This window comes from Pelodiscus sinensis, chromosome 11 (genome assembly GCF_049634645.1).
Source record: "Pelodiscus sinensis isolate JC-2024 chromosome 11, ASM4963464v1, whole genome shotgun sequence".
Taxonomy (NCBI): Eukaryota; Metazoa; Chordata; order Testudines; family Trionychidae; genus Pelodiscus; species Pelodiscus sinensis.
In genome coordinates this window covers 38,137,750-38,161,425 of record NC_134721.1, presented here as the reverse complement: position 1 = coordinate 38,161,425, position 23,676 = coordinate 38,137,750, and the positions used below count along the sequence as shown (strand labels likewise).

At 41.4% G+C, this 23,676-nt stretch overlaps 1 protein-coding gene across 17 annotated transcripts in view; it reads left to right on the top strand.

Moving 5' to 3' along the window:
• The window catches only part of LOC102448489 (plasma membrane calcium-transporting ATPase 2), an 858,088-nt gene that overhangs the window by 633,356 nt on the left and 201,056 nt on the right, over positions 1-23,676 (top strand). For 12 of the 17 annotated variants that reach the window (XR_012906525.1, XR_012906526.1, XM_075939331.1 and 9 more), the window contains 4 exons: positions 1,033-1,158; positions 20,055-20,180; positions 21,884-21,916; positions 23,166-23,261. Coding sequence is in view for 15 of the 17 variants with exons in the window: in XM_075939331.1 (XP_075795446.1) it covers positions 1,033-1,158; positions 20,055-20,180; positions 21,884-21,916; positions 23,166-23,261 (381 nt within the window). In the remaining 2 variants the exon portion in view is untranslated. The remainder of the gene's footprint in view (positions 1-1,032; positions 1,159-20,054; positions 20,181-21,883; positions 21,917-23,165; positions 23,262-23,676) is intronic. The other 5 variants (XM_075939334.1, XM_075939337.1, XM_025185527.2 and 2 more) reach the window with 3 other exon arrangements.

Here is a 23,676-nt window from a genome sequence, read left to right as displayed (position 1 = left end):
TTATTAGAGCATGGACTTACTATCCTTAAAGATTCTATGGAAGAGTTTGAAATGTTTTGTCTGAAATTTTCCTTGCCAACTACTGCTTCCTCTCTTGGATACTGCAGAGGGTGCAGCAAGAGGGGGAGGCTGTAAGTGGTTGTTTAGCTGCCTGCAAAAATGGTCCTCCGGGTAGGAGGAGGAGTAGCAAGACCATGTCTGCAACCTAGAAAATGAAAATGTAGTTGGGCTGTGGGAATTCATGATAGGTCTATCTAGTGCTTATGTGTCACAGAAGGGGCACAATACTTGTCAGCCCTGTCAGCCAATGCTACTTAGTGAAAAATCCCATAAGCCCTGTCAGTGCCCATCTCCCTTTGATCTTCTCACAGCTGCTAACTTGTATCTGGGATAGGAAACTTCACATTCTAAAAAGGTGAAACTTGTCTTCAGTGTGATTTGAACATTGCCATGTTAGGAGTTCTCTTCTTTCTGAGATAGCACTGAACTAAATTCTTGGCCCTCCCTTCCACAGGCTGTCTATTGGGCTTGGGAAAACCAGGAATATAGGGGATACATAAACTGTACATACAACATAAACTGTTGTAATGTGTACCCTTCCATGAGTTGTTCAGTTCAGTGGCTCTGAACCAGAGGTACGCGTACTCCTGGGGGTGTGCAGAGGGATTCCAGGGGGTATATCATCTTATCTATATATTTGCCTAGTTTTGCAACATGCTACATGAAAAGCACTAGCATAGTCAGTACAAACTAAAATTTCATACAGACCATGTCTTATGTATATGTTGATTTTGTAAGTAAGTAGTTTTCAAGTGACGTGAAACTTTGGGATATACAAGACAAATTAGACTCCTGAAAGTGATACAGTAGTCTGGAAAAATTGAGAGATACTGGCTTAATTAAATGGCTATTTTAATTGTTGAGTTTTAAGTAACATTTTATAAGATTAATTATGTTATAGAAATGCTCCCAATCCACACACATACCTTACTAAGGCCCTCTGGTTTATTTTACCTTGACCTTAATTAATAGGTGATCTCCTGCCTTCTGATGGGATTTTCATTCAAGGAAATGACCTTAAAATTGATGAAAGTTCTTTAACTGGAGAGTCAGACCAAGTCCGCAAATCTGTTGACAAGGACCCTATGCTGCTATCGGGTGAGTCTGTTTTTTATTTTTTCTGTCGTTTATGCACATCAAACTTTTGATGCTCTTTTTCCCTCCCCCCCTTTTTTGTTGTTGAAAAGTTGTCCGTAATTTTAGAAATACTATTAATCTGTCAGTGCAACCGTCTCATCGTAGGTGGTGGGGTCATGCTGGCTCACCCATGCCCAAAGGTCCGGTGGCAGTTTCTGTACGAACTGGTCAATAACCAGGGTCTCCATGATCTTCTCTGCATTGCGGATATTGGGGTTCAGTCACTTCCGAGTGATGTAGATTAATTTGAACAGCTGGGGTCTTGAAGGCTTTTCTTCTTGGTTCTTCCACGCATGATACTTCTGGACCCAGGCAGCCATGGTTGCCCCCAGTTGGGCGAATATTTCTTCTTTGAGTCAGGGATAAACACTTGCGTGTTCCATCGGTAAGGCGTAATAGGCTCGCTGAGCTTCTCCACTAAGAAACCGGTCAAGGATTCTGGCCCATTGTTCCTCTGGCAAGGCCTCCCGCTGTGCAGTCCTCTTGAACACAAGGAGATAAGCCTCTACGTCATCATCCGGTGACATCTTGGCTGAGGCCCTCGGCCAAGCTGAGGCCCTCAGGGCTCTCACACTCTCACTGCTGGGCACTCGACCTACCCACCCCCACAACCGGTCAAGCACTTCCCCAAGGAGGGTGCGATCTGCGGCAGCCTGCTCCCCTTCGTTGCCCTGGGACTTCCCTAGAGGCATGGGTCCCCGCTTACCGAGTCATTCTCATTACAGGCCAGTCCTTGGGGTTCAGCACTTCCTTGCTTTGCTTTGCTTTGCTCTGCTCTGCTCTGCTCTGCTTCCAGAACTCTCCCCCCTGCTGCCTGAAAGGAATCCCTTTATAGGGACCCGGGGGCCTTAATTGGCAAGAGGTGCTGAATTAACCCCTTATGTGGGCTGACTCCTAATTAGGCCTCTATTTTCTACCCTGGCTGCTGGGTTGTGTTCAGGTGAGGCTAATTGGGAAACAAGAAGGCATTAACCCACCTCCCAATATGGCTGTCTTCTATAAGAGCTTTGCAGTTTGCAGGCTGTGGTCTGTCATAGGCTCTTTGTTGACTACTTGTTTTGAATTTTGATGTAGTTTGGCTCTGTGGTTTGAAAAGGTTGCCAACCCCTGGTCTAAAGAGTAACATACAGAGAAACCTGTTGGGGAACATTTTAATTTGCCTAGGCACCCACTAATGGATTTAAATGTGGCTATTCTCTTACAAAACAACTCTATTAGCCTCCTTTAGCATGGACACTGTAATTGAAAGGGATTTCTCCTTTCCCTCTACCCTCTTTTTCTGCTTTATAATTCAAACTCTTTGCCACTTGCTCCATATTGGTCATCTGAAGAAGTGGGTTGTGCCCACAAAAGTTCATAATACTATTTATATATTTGGGTTAGTCTCTAAGGCTATGCCTACACCGCAGCATTATTTCAGAATATCTGTTGTTATTCCGAAATAACAAACAGCATGTCTACACTACAAGCCATTATTTTGAAAAAATGGTGAGCAGGAGGACTTCTTACTCTGATTCCTATAACCCTCATTTCACGATGCATAAGGGACATCGAAGGAAGAGTGTTCTTCCTTTGACTTCCTGCTGTGTAGACATCGCCAAAAGCCGAATTAAGCTATTTCATAGAATCATAGAATCATAGAATATTAGGACTGGAAGGGACCTCGAGAGGTCATCGAGTCTAGCCCCCCGCCCTCAAGGCAGGACCAAGCTCCGTCTACACCATCCCTGACAGATGTCTATCTAACCTGTTCTTAAATATCTCCAGAGAGGGAGATTCCACCACCTCCCTTGGCAATTTATTCCAATATTTGACCACCCTGACAGTTAGGAATTTTTTCCTAATGTCCAATCTAAACCTCCCCTGCTGCACTTTAAGCCCATTACTCCTTGTCCTGTCCTCAGAAACCAAGAGGAACAAATTTTCGCCTTCCTCCTTGTGACACCCTTTTAGATATTTGAAAACCGCTATCATGTCCCCCCTTAATCTTCTTTTTTCCAAACTAAACAAGCCCAGTTCATGAAGCCTGGCTTCATAGGTCATGTTCTCTAAACCTTTAATCATTCTTGTCGCTCTTCTCTGTACCCTTTCCAATTTCTCCACATCTTTCTTGAAATGTGGCACCCAGAACTGGACACAGTACTCCAGCTGAGGCCTAACTAGTGCAGAGTAGAGCGGCAGAATGACTTCACGAGTTTTGCTTACAACACACCTGTTGATAAAACCTAGAATCATATTTGCTTTTTTTGCAACAGCATCACACTGTTGACTCATATTCAACTTGTGGTCCACTATGACCCCTAGATCCCTTGCCGCCATGCTCCTTCCTAGACAGTCGCTTTCCATCTTGATAGAAATGTAGCCGTGTTAGTCTGGGGTAGTTGAAGCAAAATGCAGGAAAATGTAGCACTTTAAAGACTAACAAGATGGTTTATTAGATGATGAGCTTTCGTGGGCCAGACCCACTTCCTCAGATCAAATAGTGGAAGAAAGTAGTCACAACCATATATACCAAAGGATACAATTAAAAAAAATGAACAAATATGAAAAGGACAAATCACATTGCAGAACAGAAGGGGGATGCGGGGGGGGTAGGGGGAGGAAGGAAGGTACCTTCCCTTGCAACAAACCCCGTTGCCAGCTTTGTCCACATATTCATTCTGCTGATACCATTATTGGACCTAACCAAGTGAGTTATAAGATCAAGAACACATATTCCTGCGCATCCAGAAATATAATCTATGCTATCATGTGCCGAAAGTGTCCGTCTGCTATGTACATTGGACAAACATCTCAGACACTTCGCCAAAGGATTAATGCCCACAAAACAGATATCAGACAAGATCACAAAGAGAAAACAGTTTCTTGCCACTTTAACCAGAAAGGACACTCTCTAAATGACTTAGCCACCTGCATTCTGCTACAAAGACCTTTTACATCTGCACTTGAAAGGGAATCCTCTGAACTGTCATTCATGTTAAAATTCGACACTTGCCAACAAGGACTTAACAAGAATTTGAACTATCTCACCCATTACCAAGACAGTTTCCCCAATTATCACCTGTAATACCATTAACTCACAAACATCCCACTCTCCCTACCTTTAATATCATCAATTCACAGACACTTACCTTCCTTCCTCCCCCTCCCCCCCCGCATCCCCCTTCTGTTCTGCAATGTGATTTGTCCTTTTCATATTTGTTCATTTTTTTTAATTGTATCCTTTGGTATATATGGTTGTGACTACTTTCTTCCACTATTTGATCTGAGGAAGTGGGTCTGGCCCACGAAAGCTCATCATCTAATAAACCATCTTGTTAGTCTTTAAAGTGCTACATTGTCCTGCATTTTGCTTCAGCTTCCCATCTTGTATGTATGGAACTGATTGTTCCTTTCTTAAGTGGAGCACTTTGCATTTCTCTTTATTAAACTTCATCCTGTTTACCTCTGACCATTTCTCTAACTTGCTAAGGTCATTTTGAATTATGTCCCTATCCTCCAAAGAAGTTGCAACCCCACCCAGTTTGGTATCATCTGCAAACTTAATAAGCGTACTCTCTATCCCAATATCTACATCATTGATGAAGATATTGAACAGTACGGGTCCCAAAACAGACCCTTGCGGAACTCCACTTGTTATCCCTTTCCAGCAGGATTTAGCACCGTTAACAACAACTCTCTGACTACGGTTATCCAGCCAATTATGCACCCACCTTATCGTGGCCCTATCTAAGTTATATTTGCCTAGTTTATCAATAAGAATATCATGCGAGACCGTATCAGATGCCTTACTAAAGTCTAGGTATATGACATCCACCGCTTCTCCCTTATCCACAAGGCTCGTTATCTTATCAAAGAAAGCTATCAGATTAGTTTGGCATGACTTGTTCTTCACAAACCCATGCTGGCTATTCCCTATCACTTTATTACCTTCCAAGTGTTTGCATATGATTTCCTTAATTACCTGCTCCATTATCTTCCCCGGGACAGACATTAAACTGACCGGTCTGTAGTTTCCTGGGTTGTTCTTATTCCCCTTTTTATAGATGGGCACAATATTTGCCCTTTTCCAGTCTTCTGGAATCTCCCCTGTCTGCCATGATTTTTCAAAGATCATAGCTAAAGGCTCAGATACCTCCTCTATCAGCTCCTTGAGTATCCTGGGATGCATTTCATCAGGACCTGGTGACTTGCTGACATCTAACTTTCCTAAGTGATTTTTAACTTGTTCTTTGTGTATCCTATCTTCTAAACTTACCCTCTCTCTGCTTGTATTCACTACGTTAGGCACACCTCCAGACTTCTCGGTGAAGTCATTGAGCATCTCCGCCATTTCCAAGTTCCCTGTTACTGCTTCTCCCTCCTCACTAAGCAGTGGGCCTACCCTGTCCTTGGTCTTCCTCTTGCTTTTAATGTATTTATAAAAGGTCTTCTTGTTTCCCTTTATGCCTGTAGTTAGTTTGATCTCATTTTGTGCCTTTGCCTTTCTAATCTTGCCCCTGCATTCCCATGTTGCTTGCCTATATTCATCCTTTGTTAGTTGTCCTAGTTTCCATTTTTTATATGACTCCTTTTTTATTTTGAGATCATGCAAGATCTCCTTGTTAAGCCAAGCTGGTCTTTTGCCATATTTTCTATCTTTCCTACACAGCAGAATTGTTTGCTTTTGGGCCCTTAACAACGTCCCTTTGAAATACTTCCAACTCTCCTCAGTTGTTTTTCCCTTCAGTCTTGCTTCCCATGGGACCTTACCTACAAGTTCTCTGAGCTTATCAAAATCTGCCTTCCTGAAATCCATTACCTCAATTGTGCTGGTCTCCCTTCTACCTTTCCTTAAGATCATGAACTCTATTATTTCGTGATCACTGTCCCCTATACTGTCTTCCACTTTCAAGTTCTCAACTAGTTCCTCCCTATTTGTTAAAACCAAATCCAGAACAGCTTCTCCTCTGGTAGCTTTTTCAACCTTCTGAAACAGAAAGTTGTCTCCAATGCAGTCCAGAAACTTATTGGATAGCCTGTGCCTCGCTGTGTTAGTTTCCCAACATATGTCTGGATAGTTGAAGTCCCCCATCACCACCAAATCTTGGGCTTTGGATAGTTTTGTTAATTGTTTAAAAAAGGCCTCATCCACCTCTTCCACCTGGCTAGGTGGCCTGTAGTAGACTCCTAGCATGATATCACCCTTGTTTTTTACCCCTTTTAGCTTAACCCAGAGACTCTCTACACAGCTATCTCCTACGTTCATCTCCACTTCAGTCCAAGTGTGTACATTTTAATATACAAGGCAACCCCTCCTCCCTTTTTTCCCTGTCTGTCCTTCCTGAGCAAGCCGTACCCTTCCATACCAACATTCCAATCATGCGTCCCATCCCACCAGGTTTCTGTAATACCAATGATATCATAGTTGTATTTATTGGTTAGCAATTCCAGTTCTTCCTGCTTATTACCCATACTTCTCGCATTTGTATATAGGCATCTAAGATACTGATTTGATCTTGCCTCCCTGTTGTGTCCTGACCCTCCTTTCTCCTTGCCATTATAGGCCGTAGTCCCCCGCATTTCCAACCCATCTCCCAGTCCCGCACATTCAGCACTTACCTGTGGGCTTTGCTAACCTGCCCCCGTCGAACCTAGTTTAAAGCCCTCCTCACAAGGTTAGCCAGTCTGTGTCCAAACAAGGCCTTCCCACTCCTGGAAAGGTGAACTCCATCTCCACCAAGCAGTCCTTCCTGGAAGAGCACCCCGTGATCAAGGAAGCCGAATCCCTCCTGGTGACACCATCGTCGCAGCCAGGCATTCACCTCCAGGACGCATCTCTCTCTGCCCGGGCCCCTACCTTTGACAGGAAGGATAGAAGAGAATACCACCTGCGCTCCAAACTCCTTCACCCGTACTCCCAAGGCCCTGTAGTCACACTTGATCCACTCAGTGTCACACCTGGCAGTATCATTTGTGCCCACGTGGATAAGTAGCATGGGGTAGTAGTCAGAGGGCCGAATAATCCTCGACAATGCCTCCGTAACATCTCGGATACGGGCCCCTGGCAGACAGCATACCTCTCGAGATAAACTGTCAGGGCGACAGATGGGTGCCTCCGTTCCCCTCAGAAGAGAGTCTCCAACCACCACTACCCTACGTTTCCTCCTCGACATAGCTCAAGTTGCGTAGCTTAACTCGATTTTAGCCCTGCAATGTAGATATGCCCTAAGGCACTACAGGACCATTGTTGTTTTTTAGGGTTTTTTTTAAGTTACAAACTAACACAGCTACTCCTCTGAGACTCACGGTTATACACATTAATGTTCTGATGTACTGTGTGATAAGTAGCTGCTAATTTTCTGTACTTATTTTAAGACTCAGTGTCACTTATCTTGTCCCAGTGTTTGCAGTTAGTTACAAATATGGAACAGTTGCATAGAAGAGCAGAATTAATCTAATTCTAATTTTATGTAAGTAATGATTGAATTGGTAACAACTCAACATTGTTCTATCTGAATTTAGTGTCTCCCTTTTTGCACATTTGTATCAAGGCAAACAAAAAGGGTACAAAACAAAGAAGTCAGTTTATTGAAGAGCAAAGAAAACAAATTTTCTGGGTATGATTTTTTCTAAGTTACTGAAAATAAAAAATAAAGCTGGATTAAGAAATCAGGTCACTAACTGCCTCAAGAAAAACAACTCAGATTTTGTCTCAATTCCCTGCCAGTAAATATTCCATTCTGGGGTTCTTGCAAAGTAGAAACGGTCAGAGCAAAGCGTGCAACCTTAAAAGCCCCACATGATTTTGGTTATACTGAAATTACAAGTAGATGATTTCGACAGAAAGTTCTTTTTCTTCTACAAAAGGATTTTTGATAAATATTTGTTTGTTAACATCAACTACCCTTATATCTTAGTAGTTGTAGGGAAGGGGCAAACCTACTTATCTTGATTTACAAATGGGGAATATGTGTCCTCCACAATTTTGGAGTTACTTTGAGCTGTAAAAATGGGATGTAATTTTTCACTTGCTTCTTCATGCCAATTTCTTCATATTTAACAAATTTCATTCTCTGATATTGTATTCTGGATGCTCTTTCATATATTAATAGTTACACTATTGTCCAAAAAATGTCTTTCCATAGTTCCAAGTACATGCTTATAAAGCTAATAAAGCTTTAGAATCAGAATCTTTTCTCAAATTGATTTATATTAATCAAAACTTATTGATACTAGTGTGAAGTAAAAGAAGAATGAGCGCTTTTGTCTAGCTGTAGATATTTAAGAGCTCTTCAAAAGTTACTAGTTAGAGGCAATTTACCGAACCTATGCAAAAATATCCCTTTAAGCTTTACATTCACTTTTAAAAATAGTATCCAGACTTCCTAGAATGCCATAAAGGGTAAATCTAAAAGCTTTGGCAAGATTTAGTTCAGACTGGTAACTAGAAGTAAGGATATTTATGATCCTCTTAAGTCTGTGAAACTAAGCATGAAAACTTATGAATACGGCTTTCTTGCAAGGTTTCTGAGACCGTGATCTATAAAGAATAACCTTTATTTTCCAATAAAAAACAACTGCATGAATTTAGAACACATTTTTTAAAAGTGTAAACATTTTTGAACTTCAGAAAAGATTCTGTTTTGCATGAAGTTTCAGGTTGATTCTTGTTTAACTACACCCCTACCATGACTTCTCTAAACATTTACTGAATAATTAAGCTTTAGTAAAATTGGCATCAGTGGTAATGCAGAAGCACAGTAGCACAATGGCATTCCATTCTGTTTTAATTGTTAGACTCCTAAATAAAAACCTAGCTGTGGAAGTGACCTGATAATACCCCCAGGACTTCAGAAACCTTCTCGGCAATACCTTCACTGAAATCAATATGTCTCCAAAAATATTTCAGTTTTAATGTTTTGCTAGAAATGTTCCAACCAGTTCTGCTTGCCAACACTATTTCAGTACTGATGAATTGAAAGTAGTCCGTTCTATTTCTAATAGTCATTGTAAGAGAATTTTTTTTTTGGAAGAGGGCTAATGCTTCACAGTCTTGGGTAAAACTAAGTCCCTACTGTGTTACCTTTGAAAAACTACACACAGAATCACATTGACGTGTTAGCCAGTAACTCTCTGACTAAAAGGTTAGTTCAGTGAAGGCTTTAACATATACTACTATCATAGTCCCTGCCAGTGTTGGGTTATCAAGGAGGGATTCCAGACAGAGGGCTGGGAATGTGGAGAGTACAGGACTCAGGGTTGGGGGAGGGGTTTTGAAGAGGGTCTCGGAGCAGGGATCTGGGGGTGCAGGAATTAGGGTAGGGAATTGGGGGACTCAGGGTAAGGTGAGGGGTGCAGGAGATTGGCCGATCCTTAGGGATAGCTGGGTCAAGTGGAGGATGTGCTGCCCAGCCAGCAGCTTCCTGGGGCATGGTGGGGTGGCAGGGGCCGCACTGCTTAGGTACCAGGTTCCTGGGGGTGACTGGAGCAAAGAAAAGCCATGCTGCCCAGCAGCATGGGAACCTTACCAATGCACAGTGGCTGGTAACATTCAGAGCCCTGCAACCAGCTGGCCACTCTTCTTACGGTGCACCCACCTCCCTGTGGTCATTCTGCCATACAACTATGTCTGCTAGTAAACTCCTTCCTTTGTGTTTTATGAGAAACAGTCTTAGTCCAGGTAAATCCCATTGTCTTGGCACAATCAAATACTTACCTTGTTTTAAATTATGATGAGAAAGCTGAATACCAAACTTTGTGGTCCTCACTCTTACCATTTAGGAGTTCTTGAACAAACAAACTCTCTAAAACAGGGGTTCCCAAACTTTTTGACGCGGGGACCAGTAAATCCATTCACGAGCTTTTGAAAGACTGGTAACATTCATTTGCATATTTGCATATTCATTAAACAAATGATGCATATTCAAATAAGTTGTTTCTGGTCCTCCCAAAGCCCCCAGTGCCAGCCTTAGCAAAGCTTTTGATATGCTCACCCACAATATTCTTGCCAGCAAGTTAAGGGAATATGGATTGGATAAATGGACTGTGAGATGGATAGAAAGCTGGCTAGACCAGGGTTTCCCAATCTTTTTATTTTAGTTGGAACCCATTTTTTTCAGTACTGTTTTTTGCAGCCCAAAAATATAATATAAAAAAAAAGAGTGTTTCACCCAGCTGCATCCTCTGCCCAGCCTGGGCCGGTGCTTGGGGGACCCAGTGCCGCATGGGCACTCCAGGAGGCGGGAGCAGGAACAGATTGGGGTAGGGTATCTGGCTAGGAGGGAGGGTGCAAGGAGGGCTAGGGTTGCCAGGTGTCCAGTTTTGTACCCCTGCTTCTACTCCCGATCTCCCTCATCCAGCCCCTCCGCTCCCCATCCAGCCCTGCTTCCATCCCTCCCCCCCCAATCTCCACTGGACAGCCCTGCTGCCCCCAACTCTGCTTCCGCCAGTCGCCTGCACCCCCCCCGGTATCCACTGGACAGCCCCGCTGCCCCCAACTCTGCTTCCACCAGTCGCCTGCACCCCCCCCGATATCCACTGGACAGCCCCGCTGCCCCCAACTCTGCTTCCGCCAGTCGCCTGCACCCCCCCCGATATCCACTGGACAGCCCCGCTGCCCTCAACCCTGCTTCCCGGCGGCCAGTTCCCCGCCCCACTCCCCTCCCGGTAGCCACGGTGAGGCCCGGTATTTCTTCCCGCAGCCCAGTACCATGGCCCATATTTTGGGAAACGCTGCTTTAAAATATGAAGTACATGTTTATGCCCTGTTTATTCAAGCTGCTCTAATAGGGTTTGTCTAGACTACATGGCTCTGTCACCAGAGCCATGTAGATTAGTTTACTAGACATACCCAAATGAAGCGGTGATTTAAATAATTGCTGCTTCATTTAAATTAAAATGGCTGCCGCGCTGAGCCGATAAGCTTTTTGTCGGCTCAGCGCGCTAGTCTGGACGCTCCACGGTCGACATCAAAGGCATTTGTCGACTGCCCCGTTATGCCTCGTGGGATGAGGTTTACCAGGGTGGTCGACAAATGCCTTTGATGTCGACCACAGAGAGTCCAGACTAGCCCGCTGAGCCGACAAACAGCTGGTCGGCTCAGCGCAGCAGCCATTTTAATTTAAATGAAGTGGCAATTATTTAAATCGCCGCTTCATTTGGGTATGTCAAGTAAACTAATCTACATGGCTTTGGCGACAGAGCCATGTGGTCTAGACATACCCATAGAGTTCTAAAAGGACTTATTGGATTTGTACAATGGATTACCTTTAAAAAGAAACTTTAAAAAAAAACCCAGTGAGTAGTCCTGTGACATCATAGGGTAAGTCTAGACTACAGGCTTTTGTCAACAGAAGTTCTGTCAACAAAACAAGCCACTTTGTCGACATGACAGTGTAGACGCAAAGAACAGTGTAGATGCAATAACACCTTCTGTCGACAGAACTGTCGACAAAAGGCGTTATTCCTCGTAGAATGAGGTTTACAGTCGTTGACAAAACTGCCAAGTTCTGTCAATGTTATGTTGACAGAACTCGGCGGTAGTATAGACGCAGGTATAGTTTTATCTACAAAAGTCCATTTTTGTCGACAAAACCCTGTAGTCTAGACACACCCTTCGAGACTAACAAAAATATGAAGTGTGAACACCAAGAGAGGAGATACTGCTTTTGTAGGTGGCTAGCCATTCACAGTCTTAGTTTAATCCTAAACTGATGATGTCAAATTTGCAGATGAACTGTAGCTCAGCAGTTTCTCTTTGAAGTCTGGTCTTGAAGTTTTTTTGCTGCAGGATGGCTACCTTTAAATCTGCTACTGTGTGTCCAGGGAGATTGAAGTGTTCTCCTACAGGTTTTTGTACATTGCAATTCCTAATATCTGATTTGTGTCCATTTATTCTTTTACTTAGGGACTGTCCAGTTTGTCCATATACATCGGCCACGAAAGCTTATGCTCCAATACATGTTAGTCTATAAGGTGCCACAGGACTCTTTGTCGCTTTATTTCTGTGTATTTTGTTAATTGATTGTATTCACTTTTAATCTGTTAAATCCCGTTTCTTTAAGTTGTTAAGTAAAGGTGTGTTAATTCTAATTTACTCAATTAGATGTATATTATTTATAATTGTTGTTTCGGAGTTAGCTCCAGATTATTACTGGAATAATTTTATTCCTGGAGGCTCCCAAGGCCCACCATTAAGTGTGTACGGAACACCGCCATTGTGTATTCCTTTAGAAGGAAAGGACAACAGCAAGAGAGTGGACAGGGAATCCCCAACTAAACAACATCACCACTGGGGTACTCAGGATCTCCTTTTATATTAAAACAATCAGACGCCCAGGCACACAGGTGAGCGTGGCCTGCTCCTGAGTAACCTAGGGAGGAAAGACGAGGTTACAGAAGCAAAGGGTGTAGCGATCCTCCTTTATTTCTGAGCTACTCCTGCATAGTTTATGGATAGTTTGATCCTTTCTTTATGTAAGGGGACTGTTACCCCTTACTAAAACTCTGTGGGAGTTTTTTGGTTTGCCAGCTCCCACTTTCAGAAGGGGAAGGGTTCATGAGACTGACAGACCCCAGAGACAATGGAAAGCAGCCAACACTCCAGCTGAGCCTGATTGACAGGTTGGACAGGCCAGTGAGGAAGGGGAGAGGCCAGGCCCCGTCCTCCCTGTGAGCTGGGATTGTTCTGGCTCTCTCTGAGCAAACAGAGAGCTGAGAGACAGCCCAAAGAGTGCAAGCTGTGTGCAGAAGAAGTCCTGCAAAAACAGGGAGCTGAGAGACAGCCCAAGCAGTGCAAGCTGTGTGCTGAGGGACGGTTTTTGCAGCAGACTGGCAGTGCTCAGAGAGCCAAAAGGGACAGAGAAGCAACGCAAGAAGCTAGAGACTGGCCAAGCAGCACCCTGTAGCTAGATGTGGTGAGCAACTGGGAACTGCAAAGTGTGGGGAGAGGCTCTGGACTGGGAGAGGGGTCTGGCCACTTAGAGCTTGAGGCTGTGTGGTCACTGCCAGAGCAAGCGTGTCCAGCCTGCAGCCCCCCCCCCCTGCAGTACATCCAAGGCCTCTAAGGGGCCTCCAAGAAGAGACTGTGGACTGTCCTTACACTCTGCAGGCTGCTGTTTTGATGTCCCTGTGCTACAGAGCAGGGCTGTGTGTTCTCCTTTAACCATTCTCATTTTTTTCTTATTCTTTTCTCTTTAAACAGTTGATGTTTAATAAATTGTATTTGCTTTGAACTTTATGAAGTGATCACTGGGCCAAGAAGGCCTGCAGTGTGACGAGAGCACCTCGGAGTGGGGACACCCTAACTCCTGCCCCTAGTGACTACAAGGTCGGGGATTAAGCCCCAGGAAACCTGGGCCCAGCCTTGTTGGGGTTTCAAGGGCTCTGCTACTCAGGAGAGTGGAGGGGGAGCCCTCAGGATCAGGGGAGCCGTGGGGTAAAGGAAGTGGGAGTGGGGACTCAGATCCTTCGCTGGTCCATTTCACCGGGGTGGTATAGAAGCCAGGAAAGTTCCCCACAATAGCGGGACCATTTCCCCGCTTACATTTATATGTACAAGAGTTTTTCTTTTGTGTGACTTTTACAGGTGTAAGGGAAAACCATGCCCTGCAAAGTAAGCTGAAGCCAATAATGGAAAAAATAGCATTTTAGGCTCATTTAGATTAACTTAGACTCTGAGCCCAGCAGTAGTGATAACGACACTGCTTACTGTAGCCAATTTTGAATGTAAAATATGTTAATCTGGGCTGAGTCACAGGTTATCCATCTGTTCATATTTTTATGTCCATTTCATTTTCACCCATCATATCAAAGAATGAACCTCAATAGCTCTGTTGTCATTGATTGGTATTTCTTATTCTTTCCCTCTGACACAGCTCCTGTTTGATGATTTCCCCTCCCAAATTATGCCAGCTTCAGTGTCATTATTTCACTTTCACTTAAAATATTCAGATAATTTTGTTCAACTTCCCATTTTCACTGGCGAAAACTAGAGCTGGATTCCTCTTACTCTCTAAGGGTATGTCTACACTACCCCGCTAGTTCGAACTAGCGGGGTAATATATGCATACCGAACTTGCTAATGAAGCCCGGGATTTGAATTTCCCGGGCTTCATTAGCATAAAGCCGGCTCCGCCATTTTTAAAAGCCGGCTAGTGCAAACCCCGTGCCGCGCGGCTACACGTGGCACGGGGTTCGCACTAGCCGGCTTTTAAAAATGGCGGAGCCGGCTTTATGCTAATGAAGCCCGGGAAATTCAAATCCTGGGCTTCATTAGCAAGTTCGGTATGCATACATTACCCCCCTAGTTCGAACTAGTGGGGTAGTGTAGACATACCCTCACTGACTGGTAGAGAAAGAGATCAGCATTAGCTGTGACCCTGTCTTTTTCATGGAGTGAAGCTAAATCAGTGCATAGAGATACAGAATGAAAAGTGCTTATCTTTTAAAATTTTACCCTTTGAACTGGGGGATAGGGCACCCCCTCCCCACCACTCCTCCTCTGTTGTGGACAGAATAACTATGACTTGGAAAGAAAATAGACCTCATCAACTAGAGGTCCTGTTCTGTAGGAACACCATCCCGAGCGTCTAAAGAAAGAATATAGAACACTGCCAGGAAGGCTCATCCACTGGGAGGGGAAAATTTTCTTGGGAAAGGGGATAGAAGGAAGACTACATTGAAGGGACTTTGTTACTTTGTTCCTGTGCATAAGAAGAACCTTCTGCTTCCTGGAACCTGGGTTTCAGAAGCAGAGAGAAATCCAAAAGGTTTTTCTTTCCAATAAAGGCCAGAGCTCTCTTCTTCATGTGTGCCTCATCTGGTATTCCATTCATCCCAAATTATCCTATGACCAATGCCTAGTACGTTGCAAGTGCCACTGGATACAGCACCAATAAATGTCATGTTTTTGTGGGAAAGAACTGGGTTCAGAATTGTGTTCATTGTTGAAATGGAAAGGGAAAAGGGGAAGATTGAAAACTATAGTGAGGATATGTTTTCTGGGAGGGAAAAGGTCACTGAACTGTGCTCTCGCTCCTGTTGTCTCAGGTAGAGGAGAGGAAGGGGAACTTTCTAGTTCCCTTTAAGGTGAGGATGAGAAGTCTAAATCTGATGTGGAAATTGAGAGGAATCTAATGGAGAGATCTGAAATAAGGAAATGGCACAGTTCTAGTGGTGGACCAGGAAGTGGTTGCATAGCTTTGAGTGGGCTGAGGAAAGCAATATTTCTTTAGAGCAGGGCTACTCAATTTTGGAATCCCTGGGGACCACAGTGATACTCACAGCACATGCCAAGAGCCAAAACTTAAGTGTGGTTACAAATATATATGCAAATATATATGCAAATATATGTAAATAGCTTTTCACACTGATGGGCATGAATACAAAGATTAAGGCAATACTACACAATACACAGGCCCCATTTAAGTCAATTCTGCTGATATTAATAAAATGCAATATGTACCTGATCTCCACCCATATGACAGCACTTTTAATGAGCAATAGCAGTCCAGGAATTAAACTACTAAAATGCTTATCAACAGAAAACCAGTATATTTTTTGTTTTGGCTTCACAACAGTCCAGGAATTTAACTGCTAAAACACATATCAACCCAAGTTGCAACAAACCCAAACTGCACTGCGAGCCGCAAACGAATAGGCTGCAGGCCACATGCAGCCCATAGGCCATGTGTTGAGTAGCCCTGGGTTAGAGGATGTTTTCAGATAATAAAGACGGAGATTTTAACCATAGAGTTAAAGAAGAAAGGTCAGATTTGAGATGTGCAGAAACAGAGCCACTTAGATTTGGAAGCGACTTGATATTTGGGAAGGAGGAGACAGGAGTGAAATCGTCCTGAGACTCCAAGACTGGTTGAGAAGAAGATGGAGCAGTGGAGAGGTGCTTGGGAGGCAAGCTGCAGATGTATTCAGTATTTGTGAAGCTGATATAGGATGGTGATGGCACAGCCAAGTAAAAGATCAGAGAGGTAACTTTGCTTGGTTTTCCAGTTCAAACAGGGCTTTGGTAAAGGTACTCAAGATTCAACACATTTGACCATTGCTGTTATTGACCAAGTACCAATAATTGTCTTGTTGTACCAGTCCTAAGCATACCAAAGGTGGATTTCAGAAAAAATAATAGTTAGAATGGGGCTGAAAGCAACCCAAAAGAGAGCAAAATATCCTAGAGGGAATCAAATTGTATTGAAGACAAACAGCATTTCCAAAGATGAGCAATCTTCAGTGCACTAAGAAATTCTTTTTTAACATGTCTGTCAATGCATTTTAATTGGTATTATGTCTACTGGAACAGTCTTAGGGCTCTGATGAGATATTTATGCTCAAATCAGCCTCAGCAAGCTGTTGACAGAACTTCCCACTGTACAGTATTTGCCAAACGAATCAAAGATATGTTGGTGGCACAAATTAATTGTAGTGATTACAGAACACCACATTAATATATAGAGACTATATAGCAACTCTGGTTATCCGAGCACTGTCACGTAACTTATGAAACTAAAGGTATCAACTTTCCAAAATCTGTCCCTACTTTTGTCTCAAACAGCCACTCGACAGTATTTTTCATTCTTTCTAAGTTCTATTCAGTTTTTAATGCCTAAGAATCTACATACTGTTTCACTCCACTAGCATTAGTTCATGGTTCTATTTTCATTTTCACAACACGGGAGAGAAAGATTTGGCTTGTGGTGGTGGGTTTATGTCAATACCATAAATTGGTGGGAGGAAACAAAGGCTTGGAAAACAAGTTCAGGACCTTTTGGGATTTAAGTAGAGACTATGGAAGAAGATAGCTTGTTTGTAATAATAATAAGAATTAATAACTGGTGATTGGGGAGGGTTAGACATGAACGGGAATATTAACTGAACCTACAAAAGTATTTCTGTCAGCTGCAGGTATGCTACATTAAACAAGTCCAGGAGTATTACTTACAGTATTCTGCTGAAAGTGGCTTCTTTATTCCTAGTAATGAATCTGGATGAACAGAGAAATGATTAATCTGTTTATTTCTGTTGCTATTTCATCTGATGGACAGAATTATGTTCTCAAGAAAATGTTTTGCAACATTTTTATTTTGTAATGGCATGGGTTTGACATACATTTTCTATGCTTTGAAAAGAATGAATAAAAATGAACTATGACTTAGGGCTCCATTCAGAAATTTGGTGGGAAAAAAGAAGAAAAATATTTTCATGGAAGTTTCAGATCAGCATCTGTGAAAACCAAGCAGGATTCTCTGTGGCAAAATAAAAAATATTTCCCTTCTGATACATGAAATCTGGGACTGCCCAGCCCAATTGAGTCAAACTGCAATTGGCCAGCAGCCAGTTGCTGTGGGAGGTTCCATGGAACTTACTGGGGAGCTTTCCTAATGGCATACTACTGTGGTTGTAGGCACCTCTCTGCTTAGTAGAAAATCTTGCCTTGGGTAATTCTCAAACTATAGATCCGGCATCAATGGGAATTTAGATATAGAGCAGTGTTAATAATGTGTCATTGGGAACTGTGCCTTTCAGGACTGGGTTTCCCAGAGAGAGTCTGCGAGGGGCAGTGTGAACGAAGTTTTTGTTATACACTGCCAGTTGAAACCAGACCCACAACTAGAGAGATCTCTTGGTAACTCCTTACACACTGCAATCACCTTTTGGTATCAAAAATAAGGAGGAACCAAGAAGATACCCTGAGTGGCAGAATTCAGTAGTAAAAAACTCCCCACCATTGCTGAATATCTCTGGAAATATGGAAGACAGTTGTCCAGACAGGTGTCAAGGGATGTGGTGTTTTTAGATTGCAACTTTATTCACTTTAAATAACAGGGATTAACTAGCAATTGTACAATGCGGGTCATCATCATTTCCTTAGTTATGTCTCTGTTATCCCCAACCTGGTGACAGCCATTTCATTGCTGGGATCCAACCACCCTCCCCCCATGCAAAGGAGGGTATCAGATACACAAGCCACAATCCCTAGTTCTCAAATTCTTTAGAAGGATGTTTTCTTTCAATTCCTTTCCCAGTCTATTTTATCCAATCAGTGTATCCCTTCCAAAACTGTTAAGTGCATTGGATATCTGTCCTCAAATTTAATTAAGTTGTGACATTACAACCTAACACACTATCCCACCCCACTGAGTCCCAGACCTGCTATAGGGAAGGTGGGGGGAACAAACCCATCTGGCCTCAGCTGATGTAGTGGTGAGGGGAAAATTCCTTTCCAGTGAAAAGAGCAACTAGTGGGAGATACCTAGCAGATTATAAGAGGAGTGAGTCCTTTTACAGCTCCAGCAATGGGAGAGGAGGACATCAGTGTAATCCAGGTGAATAAGAGTTTCACCAGGACTACAGAAGATATAAAAATCACCTCCTCCTGATCGGCAGGATGGATAGTAACCCCCTTCTTTATTCCCCCAGACTTGTTCTGGGTCCTTTCTGCTTCTCCACACTCCATCTTTGCCCCCCTACCCACTTGTATTTGGGAGTGCCCGGAAAGGGGCAATACCCGTGTTCTTCTAGACAACAGGATAAGGAACCACCACTTTGAACTTCAGTGATCACATTGGAGAAGGTTAGTTTTAAAGAGTGTTTCACTCTGTAGCTGCAAAACAATGAGTTTTGTCTGGAAATGAGTGATGGGGGAGGGATCACATGAGAGTTACCTTGTTGTGTTCCTGCCCTCTGGGGCATCTGGTATTGGCCACTATCGGCTAGTTGGTCTGACCTAGTATGGCCGTTCTTATGTTCTTAGTGCCAGCAGAAAGGCAGTGTCAGAAGGTAGCCTTGTTACCGATAATGACTGGTTTGGAAGACTTTGTGTTTAACAGTTTTCAGTTCATTCAGGCATTCACTAACTGTGAAACTATATTACAGAAATGTGAGGTGTGCTGCTCTGTATGTAGAATAAAAACACTGGAGAAATTACTTTAAAGAGAAATACAAACAGAAGGTGTAACCACAGAAGAACTTGGGGCTGATCTAAAGCTGAAGAGCTCATCTTTGCAATTTTATGAGTCTGCATCTCTGATACAGTTGGGAAACCAAAAATTAACCCTTGACAAAGCAATTAGAATTTGACAAGCAAAGAAAATCACACAGTCTCGAATTAAACTTACAGAGTGTAGACAGTGCTCTGATGCCATAGACATGAATAGAGAATCCAGAATACATAGGCTGAAAGACAGAGGGATGTAAATTAGGCACTTCAAAATTGCAAATGAAGCTGGGATTTTAATTATGCTTCATTTGCATAAGTGCTATTTTGAAAGTAAAACCACAGTCTAGATGCGGTTCTTTCGAAAAGGGAAGGCTTTTTCAAAAGATCCTGTAACCTCAAACAAGTGTGATCAACTTCAAAATCATGCTTATCTGAAAATATAAGTAACAACCAAGATTACTGTGACTGAAAGAGATGAGATTTTTCCATTACATTTGCTTGTGCTTCTGATGTTGGCTTGTGTTTAACTTTTGCTGCATTTCCAATGTGCTCCATCTCCCCCTTTATTTTGTGTGAAATACAATAATTGGCTTGGAGGGAAGTGTAAATATCTTAAAGTGCTTTGATCTTTAAAAATTGCAGCAATTTCAAATTGATAGTAGAAAAAAAATCATGTGCTTAATTGATACACAGGTACCCTGATACTTGTAATTAAGCACCTTTTATTGTCTATATAGTGGTTGGGCTTGTTTCACTGGCATGTGGCATAACTTGAGTCACTTTGAATTTAAACCAGTGTAATTGAGGTCAGAATCCGATCTACCATGTACCTTGCTAATTGTCTTTAAAAAGGAAGCATTCAGGAAACATTTGTATGAAGTATCGGCAAAAATGTTAATTTCTCTTGTATCCTGTCATTTTTCAGGTACCCATGTCATGGAAGGCTCTGGGCGCATGCTTGTAACTGCCGTGGGAGTCAATTCTCAGACAGGCATCATCTTTACTCTATTAGGAGCTGGTGGAGAAGAGGAGGAAAAGAAAGATAAGAAAGGTAACACCCTCATATCACATCTTGGTGCTCCCAAATTATTCTTTATTGGCAAAGCACTAGAAGTATCTAAAGTACTGTCTTCATGTATATTTTTGAAATTACATATGTGAGTGAATACTGCAAGAACTATATATTACTGATATGTAAGTCATGATTAAAAGTTGTTTCATTTTAAGTTGCAGATTTCAGTGTGTGATGAAATGAATGAAAAGATCAGGGTATATATTCCCATCACATTTTACTTTTGCACATATTTCTGCACCCACCTAAATTTTGCCCATTTACATCTACATTCATATTAGTCTTCATAAGTCAGACATAAAAACAGCACTCTTATTTAAGTTTTAAACATGATATGAGGAAAATTGTGCCTTTATGCTGATGTAAATGGTGAATGCCTGTCTTTGTAGCTCTTGTTATGGACTAATTTGTTCAAGGAATTCTTAGACACCTTTCTACTTCCTAAAATTGATGGGTAAGGTTAGGAATATTGGAAGAAAACCAGTCTAAGAGACAGCAAGAGTTAAATGTGGTTTACAATTCAACTTCTGTTACCAGGCAGTCATATCAAGAAGTCTCTGGACATCTTGACCTTATTGTAGGATAAAGTTAGAAGAACTTACTAAGCTTATGGGCAACACAACAAGCAGAAAATTGGATTAATGTCTTTTTGTCCGGATTTATGTATGCATAGTCTTCTGTTCTACTATGGTTGCTGCATTACTGGCCTGACTATAAAAGGGTTATTTTAACTATCCTCCTCAAGTATGCAGTTGTGTTTAAAGGTTATGAAAACATAACATTAAAAAAAGCAATTATAACTTCACCTTACTAGACCTACATGTTCCTTTGGGATATTATTTATCTTTCTCCTGCATTACATATTTTTATATTTGAAGCTGGGGACAAGAAAATTCCCCATTTACTAATGCCCACCTGCTAACATTTTATGGAGAGTGGCAGAAGGGACTGTTGTGAAGGCTTAAGTGATTGCGCTCATCTCCAGATTTCTACAGGAAAGCCTGTTCTTTGTACCACATGATCTCCACACAAACATACACAGTAACCACTAGTCATAATAATCATCCTAATGCTAGGAGCATTAAAGAGAAAGCTTTGCATTTTCCCAAGGTAAACTATATTATGCCATGCCCACTTTTGCTCTAATTGAAAACAGAGTGAGCAGGATGTTAAAACTGCAATGCTTGTTTAGAGCTAACATAACTTGTCTGCAATGAATGTCTGCTTTGGACTCCCTCTGTATTTCTTCTTGCTCAGTGTCTGTGTATTGGTTTATAGCTTTATTGTTTGTAGTCTTTAAAGAAAATGTAGTAAATCTTCCACAGCAGATTAATAGAACAAACGGTGATTCTAAAGAAACACTGAGGGATAGGGTTTTTCAGAGAAATGCACAAGAATTTCATATAGTACACATTGACTCTAATTGGAACCCTACTATTACAACACTAACCAAATGCTTTCAAAATTCAGGCTCTTATTCTGCAAGCACCATTGTGTGGATGCAGAAGTCTGCTTGCATGGAGCTACATGCAAGGATCAGGGCCTTATTCCTTGAAAATATATATTCCTTTTATATAAAACTGCAGTCTTCTAAAATCTTAGCTGTTGTGTGTTTACATGTCAGTTTTCTCTACATGTGTGCCTTTATCCTTCATTAACATTTTGTAAAAATCATCATACAGGTTTGAAACAGGAGGATGGACGTCAGCTTCCAGGTAGAGTAAGAAAACTACCACATTAGTTAGAAGTGTGAAGCTTTTAGCTGCTGCCATCTGACAGATTGTGGTGCAAATCAGGGCTGAAATAAATCAGGGTTGGAAAAATTATCCTTGAATATTCAGTTCAGATTCAAAAGTTGATTTCAGCTAACTTCATTTCTGATCTTTCATGCTTATTTTCAATAAACTTTTGAGTTCTCAAGCATTACTAGTGCCGCAAATCATAAGTTTGGAAGCTCAATTATTTCTGAAAAATAAATTATTGTATATTGAATTTTTAAATGTGCAGTTTAAATGCTGTGCTAGTTAATGTAAGTATCCAACTGCAGAGAACATAACTATAAATCATCAATATTAAATGAATTATGAGCACTGCAATCAAATATGCAGTTTGAAATGTGTATGTATGTACTGCACAATGAATTTCAAAGTCTGCATTTTGTTCTGTTTATTTTGCACTGGGTCCATCTGTAACACTGCTATTCACATTACATTCAATAACTAACATGCAAAGTGTGAAATTATCAGTTGTGATCCAAACTTTAGTCACTAAAGAATTTCATGAGTTTCAAAAAGGAGTAAATGTGAAAAAGTTGTTTTCTGTTGTGAACAATTAGCCAACAAAAAACAAAGCAAAATTCATTCAGTTATTCATTATGAATTGTTCCCTCAATACTAGTGCAAATGAACATTAGCAATAATGAACAAAGCTTTTAGGGAACTTTTAAAATAGAATATATTTTAAATCAGTGAACCATATTAAATAGCTTATTGTAGCATACCTTTTGGACCTATGTGTAGTGCATACTAGTTGAGTAAGTAACAATATATTGTACATTTTGGAAAATACTGAAGAGGTTTATAAATGCATTTATTCAACCCAATTATATTTTAGCCAATTTAAAATCAACTTTTTTTATAAATAAAGAAAATAAAATATCTGCATAAAGGAGCAGTGGTATAGTAATACATAGTACTATGTATAGATAGTTCTCACCAACTCTTTTAACTGTGTTAAATGTCTTTCATATTTCTTTTTAAAAAATATTTCATGTATGAGTTTTTTTTCCTGACTTTGGTAACATCTTTGTAATAACATTCATTTTTAGACGTTATGTTGCTTAATTTAAAACAAATTGTTTTTGGAGAAAACAAAGCCACATTATTCCATATATGTTATTGTTTGTGTCATGTAAATTTATTCATATATTATTATCATTTATTCTTTTTATCCATTATTACTCAGTAGATTCTTCCCATCCCTCCTCCCACCCTCCTTCAGCTACAGATGGTGCAGCAGGTGCAAATGCCACTGATAATGCAAATGCCAGCTTAGTCAATGGTACGTCAAGAACACCTAGCTTGTTTTGTTTGATGGATTGCTCTCCTGACTATATACGCTTTCCTCTTCCTCTTATGAACTGCACAGATGTTGTATGTGCATGTGATTATCCTGTGTGATCTTCTACTCCATATACTATACAGTAGCTTATACAAGATGCCACAGCAATATTGTGTGTCACTAGTAATTCACATCTATTCCTAATGCTGAACTAAGAATAGGAGAGGAACGAGTAGGAATTCTGATATTTATTTGACAATTAAAAATGGTGATAAGTATACTTTTGACGTAGGTCCTGTTTCAAAAGTTTTTAAATGTACTTCCCTTTTCTTAAAGTTTTCATGTCAAATTCCCCTTTACATGTTTTAACATAAATTTGAATCTGAGCACTATTATAAAATGTATTTTACATATT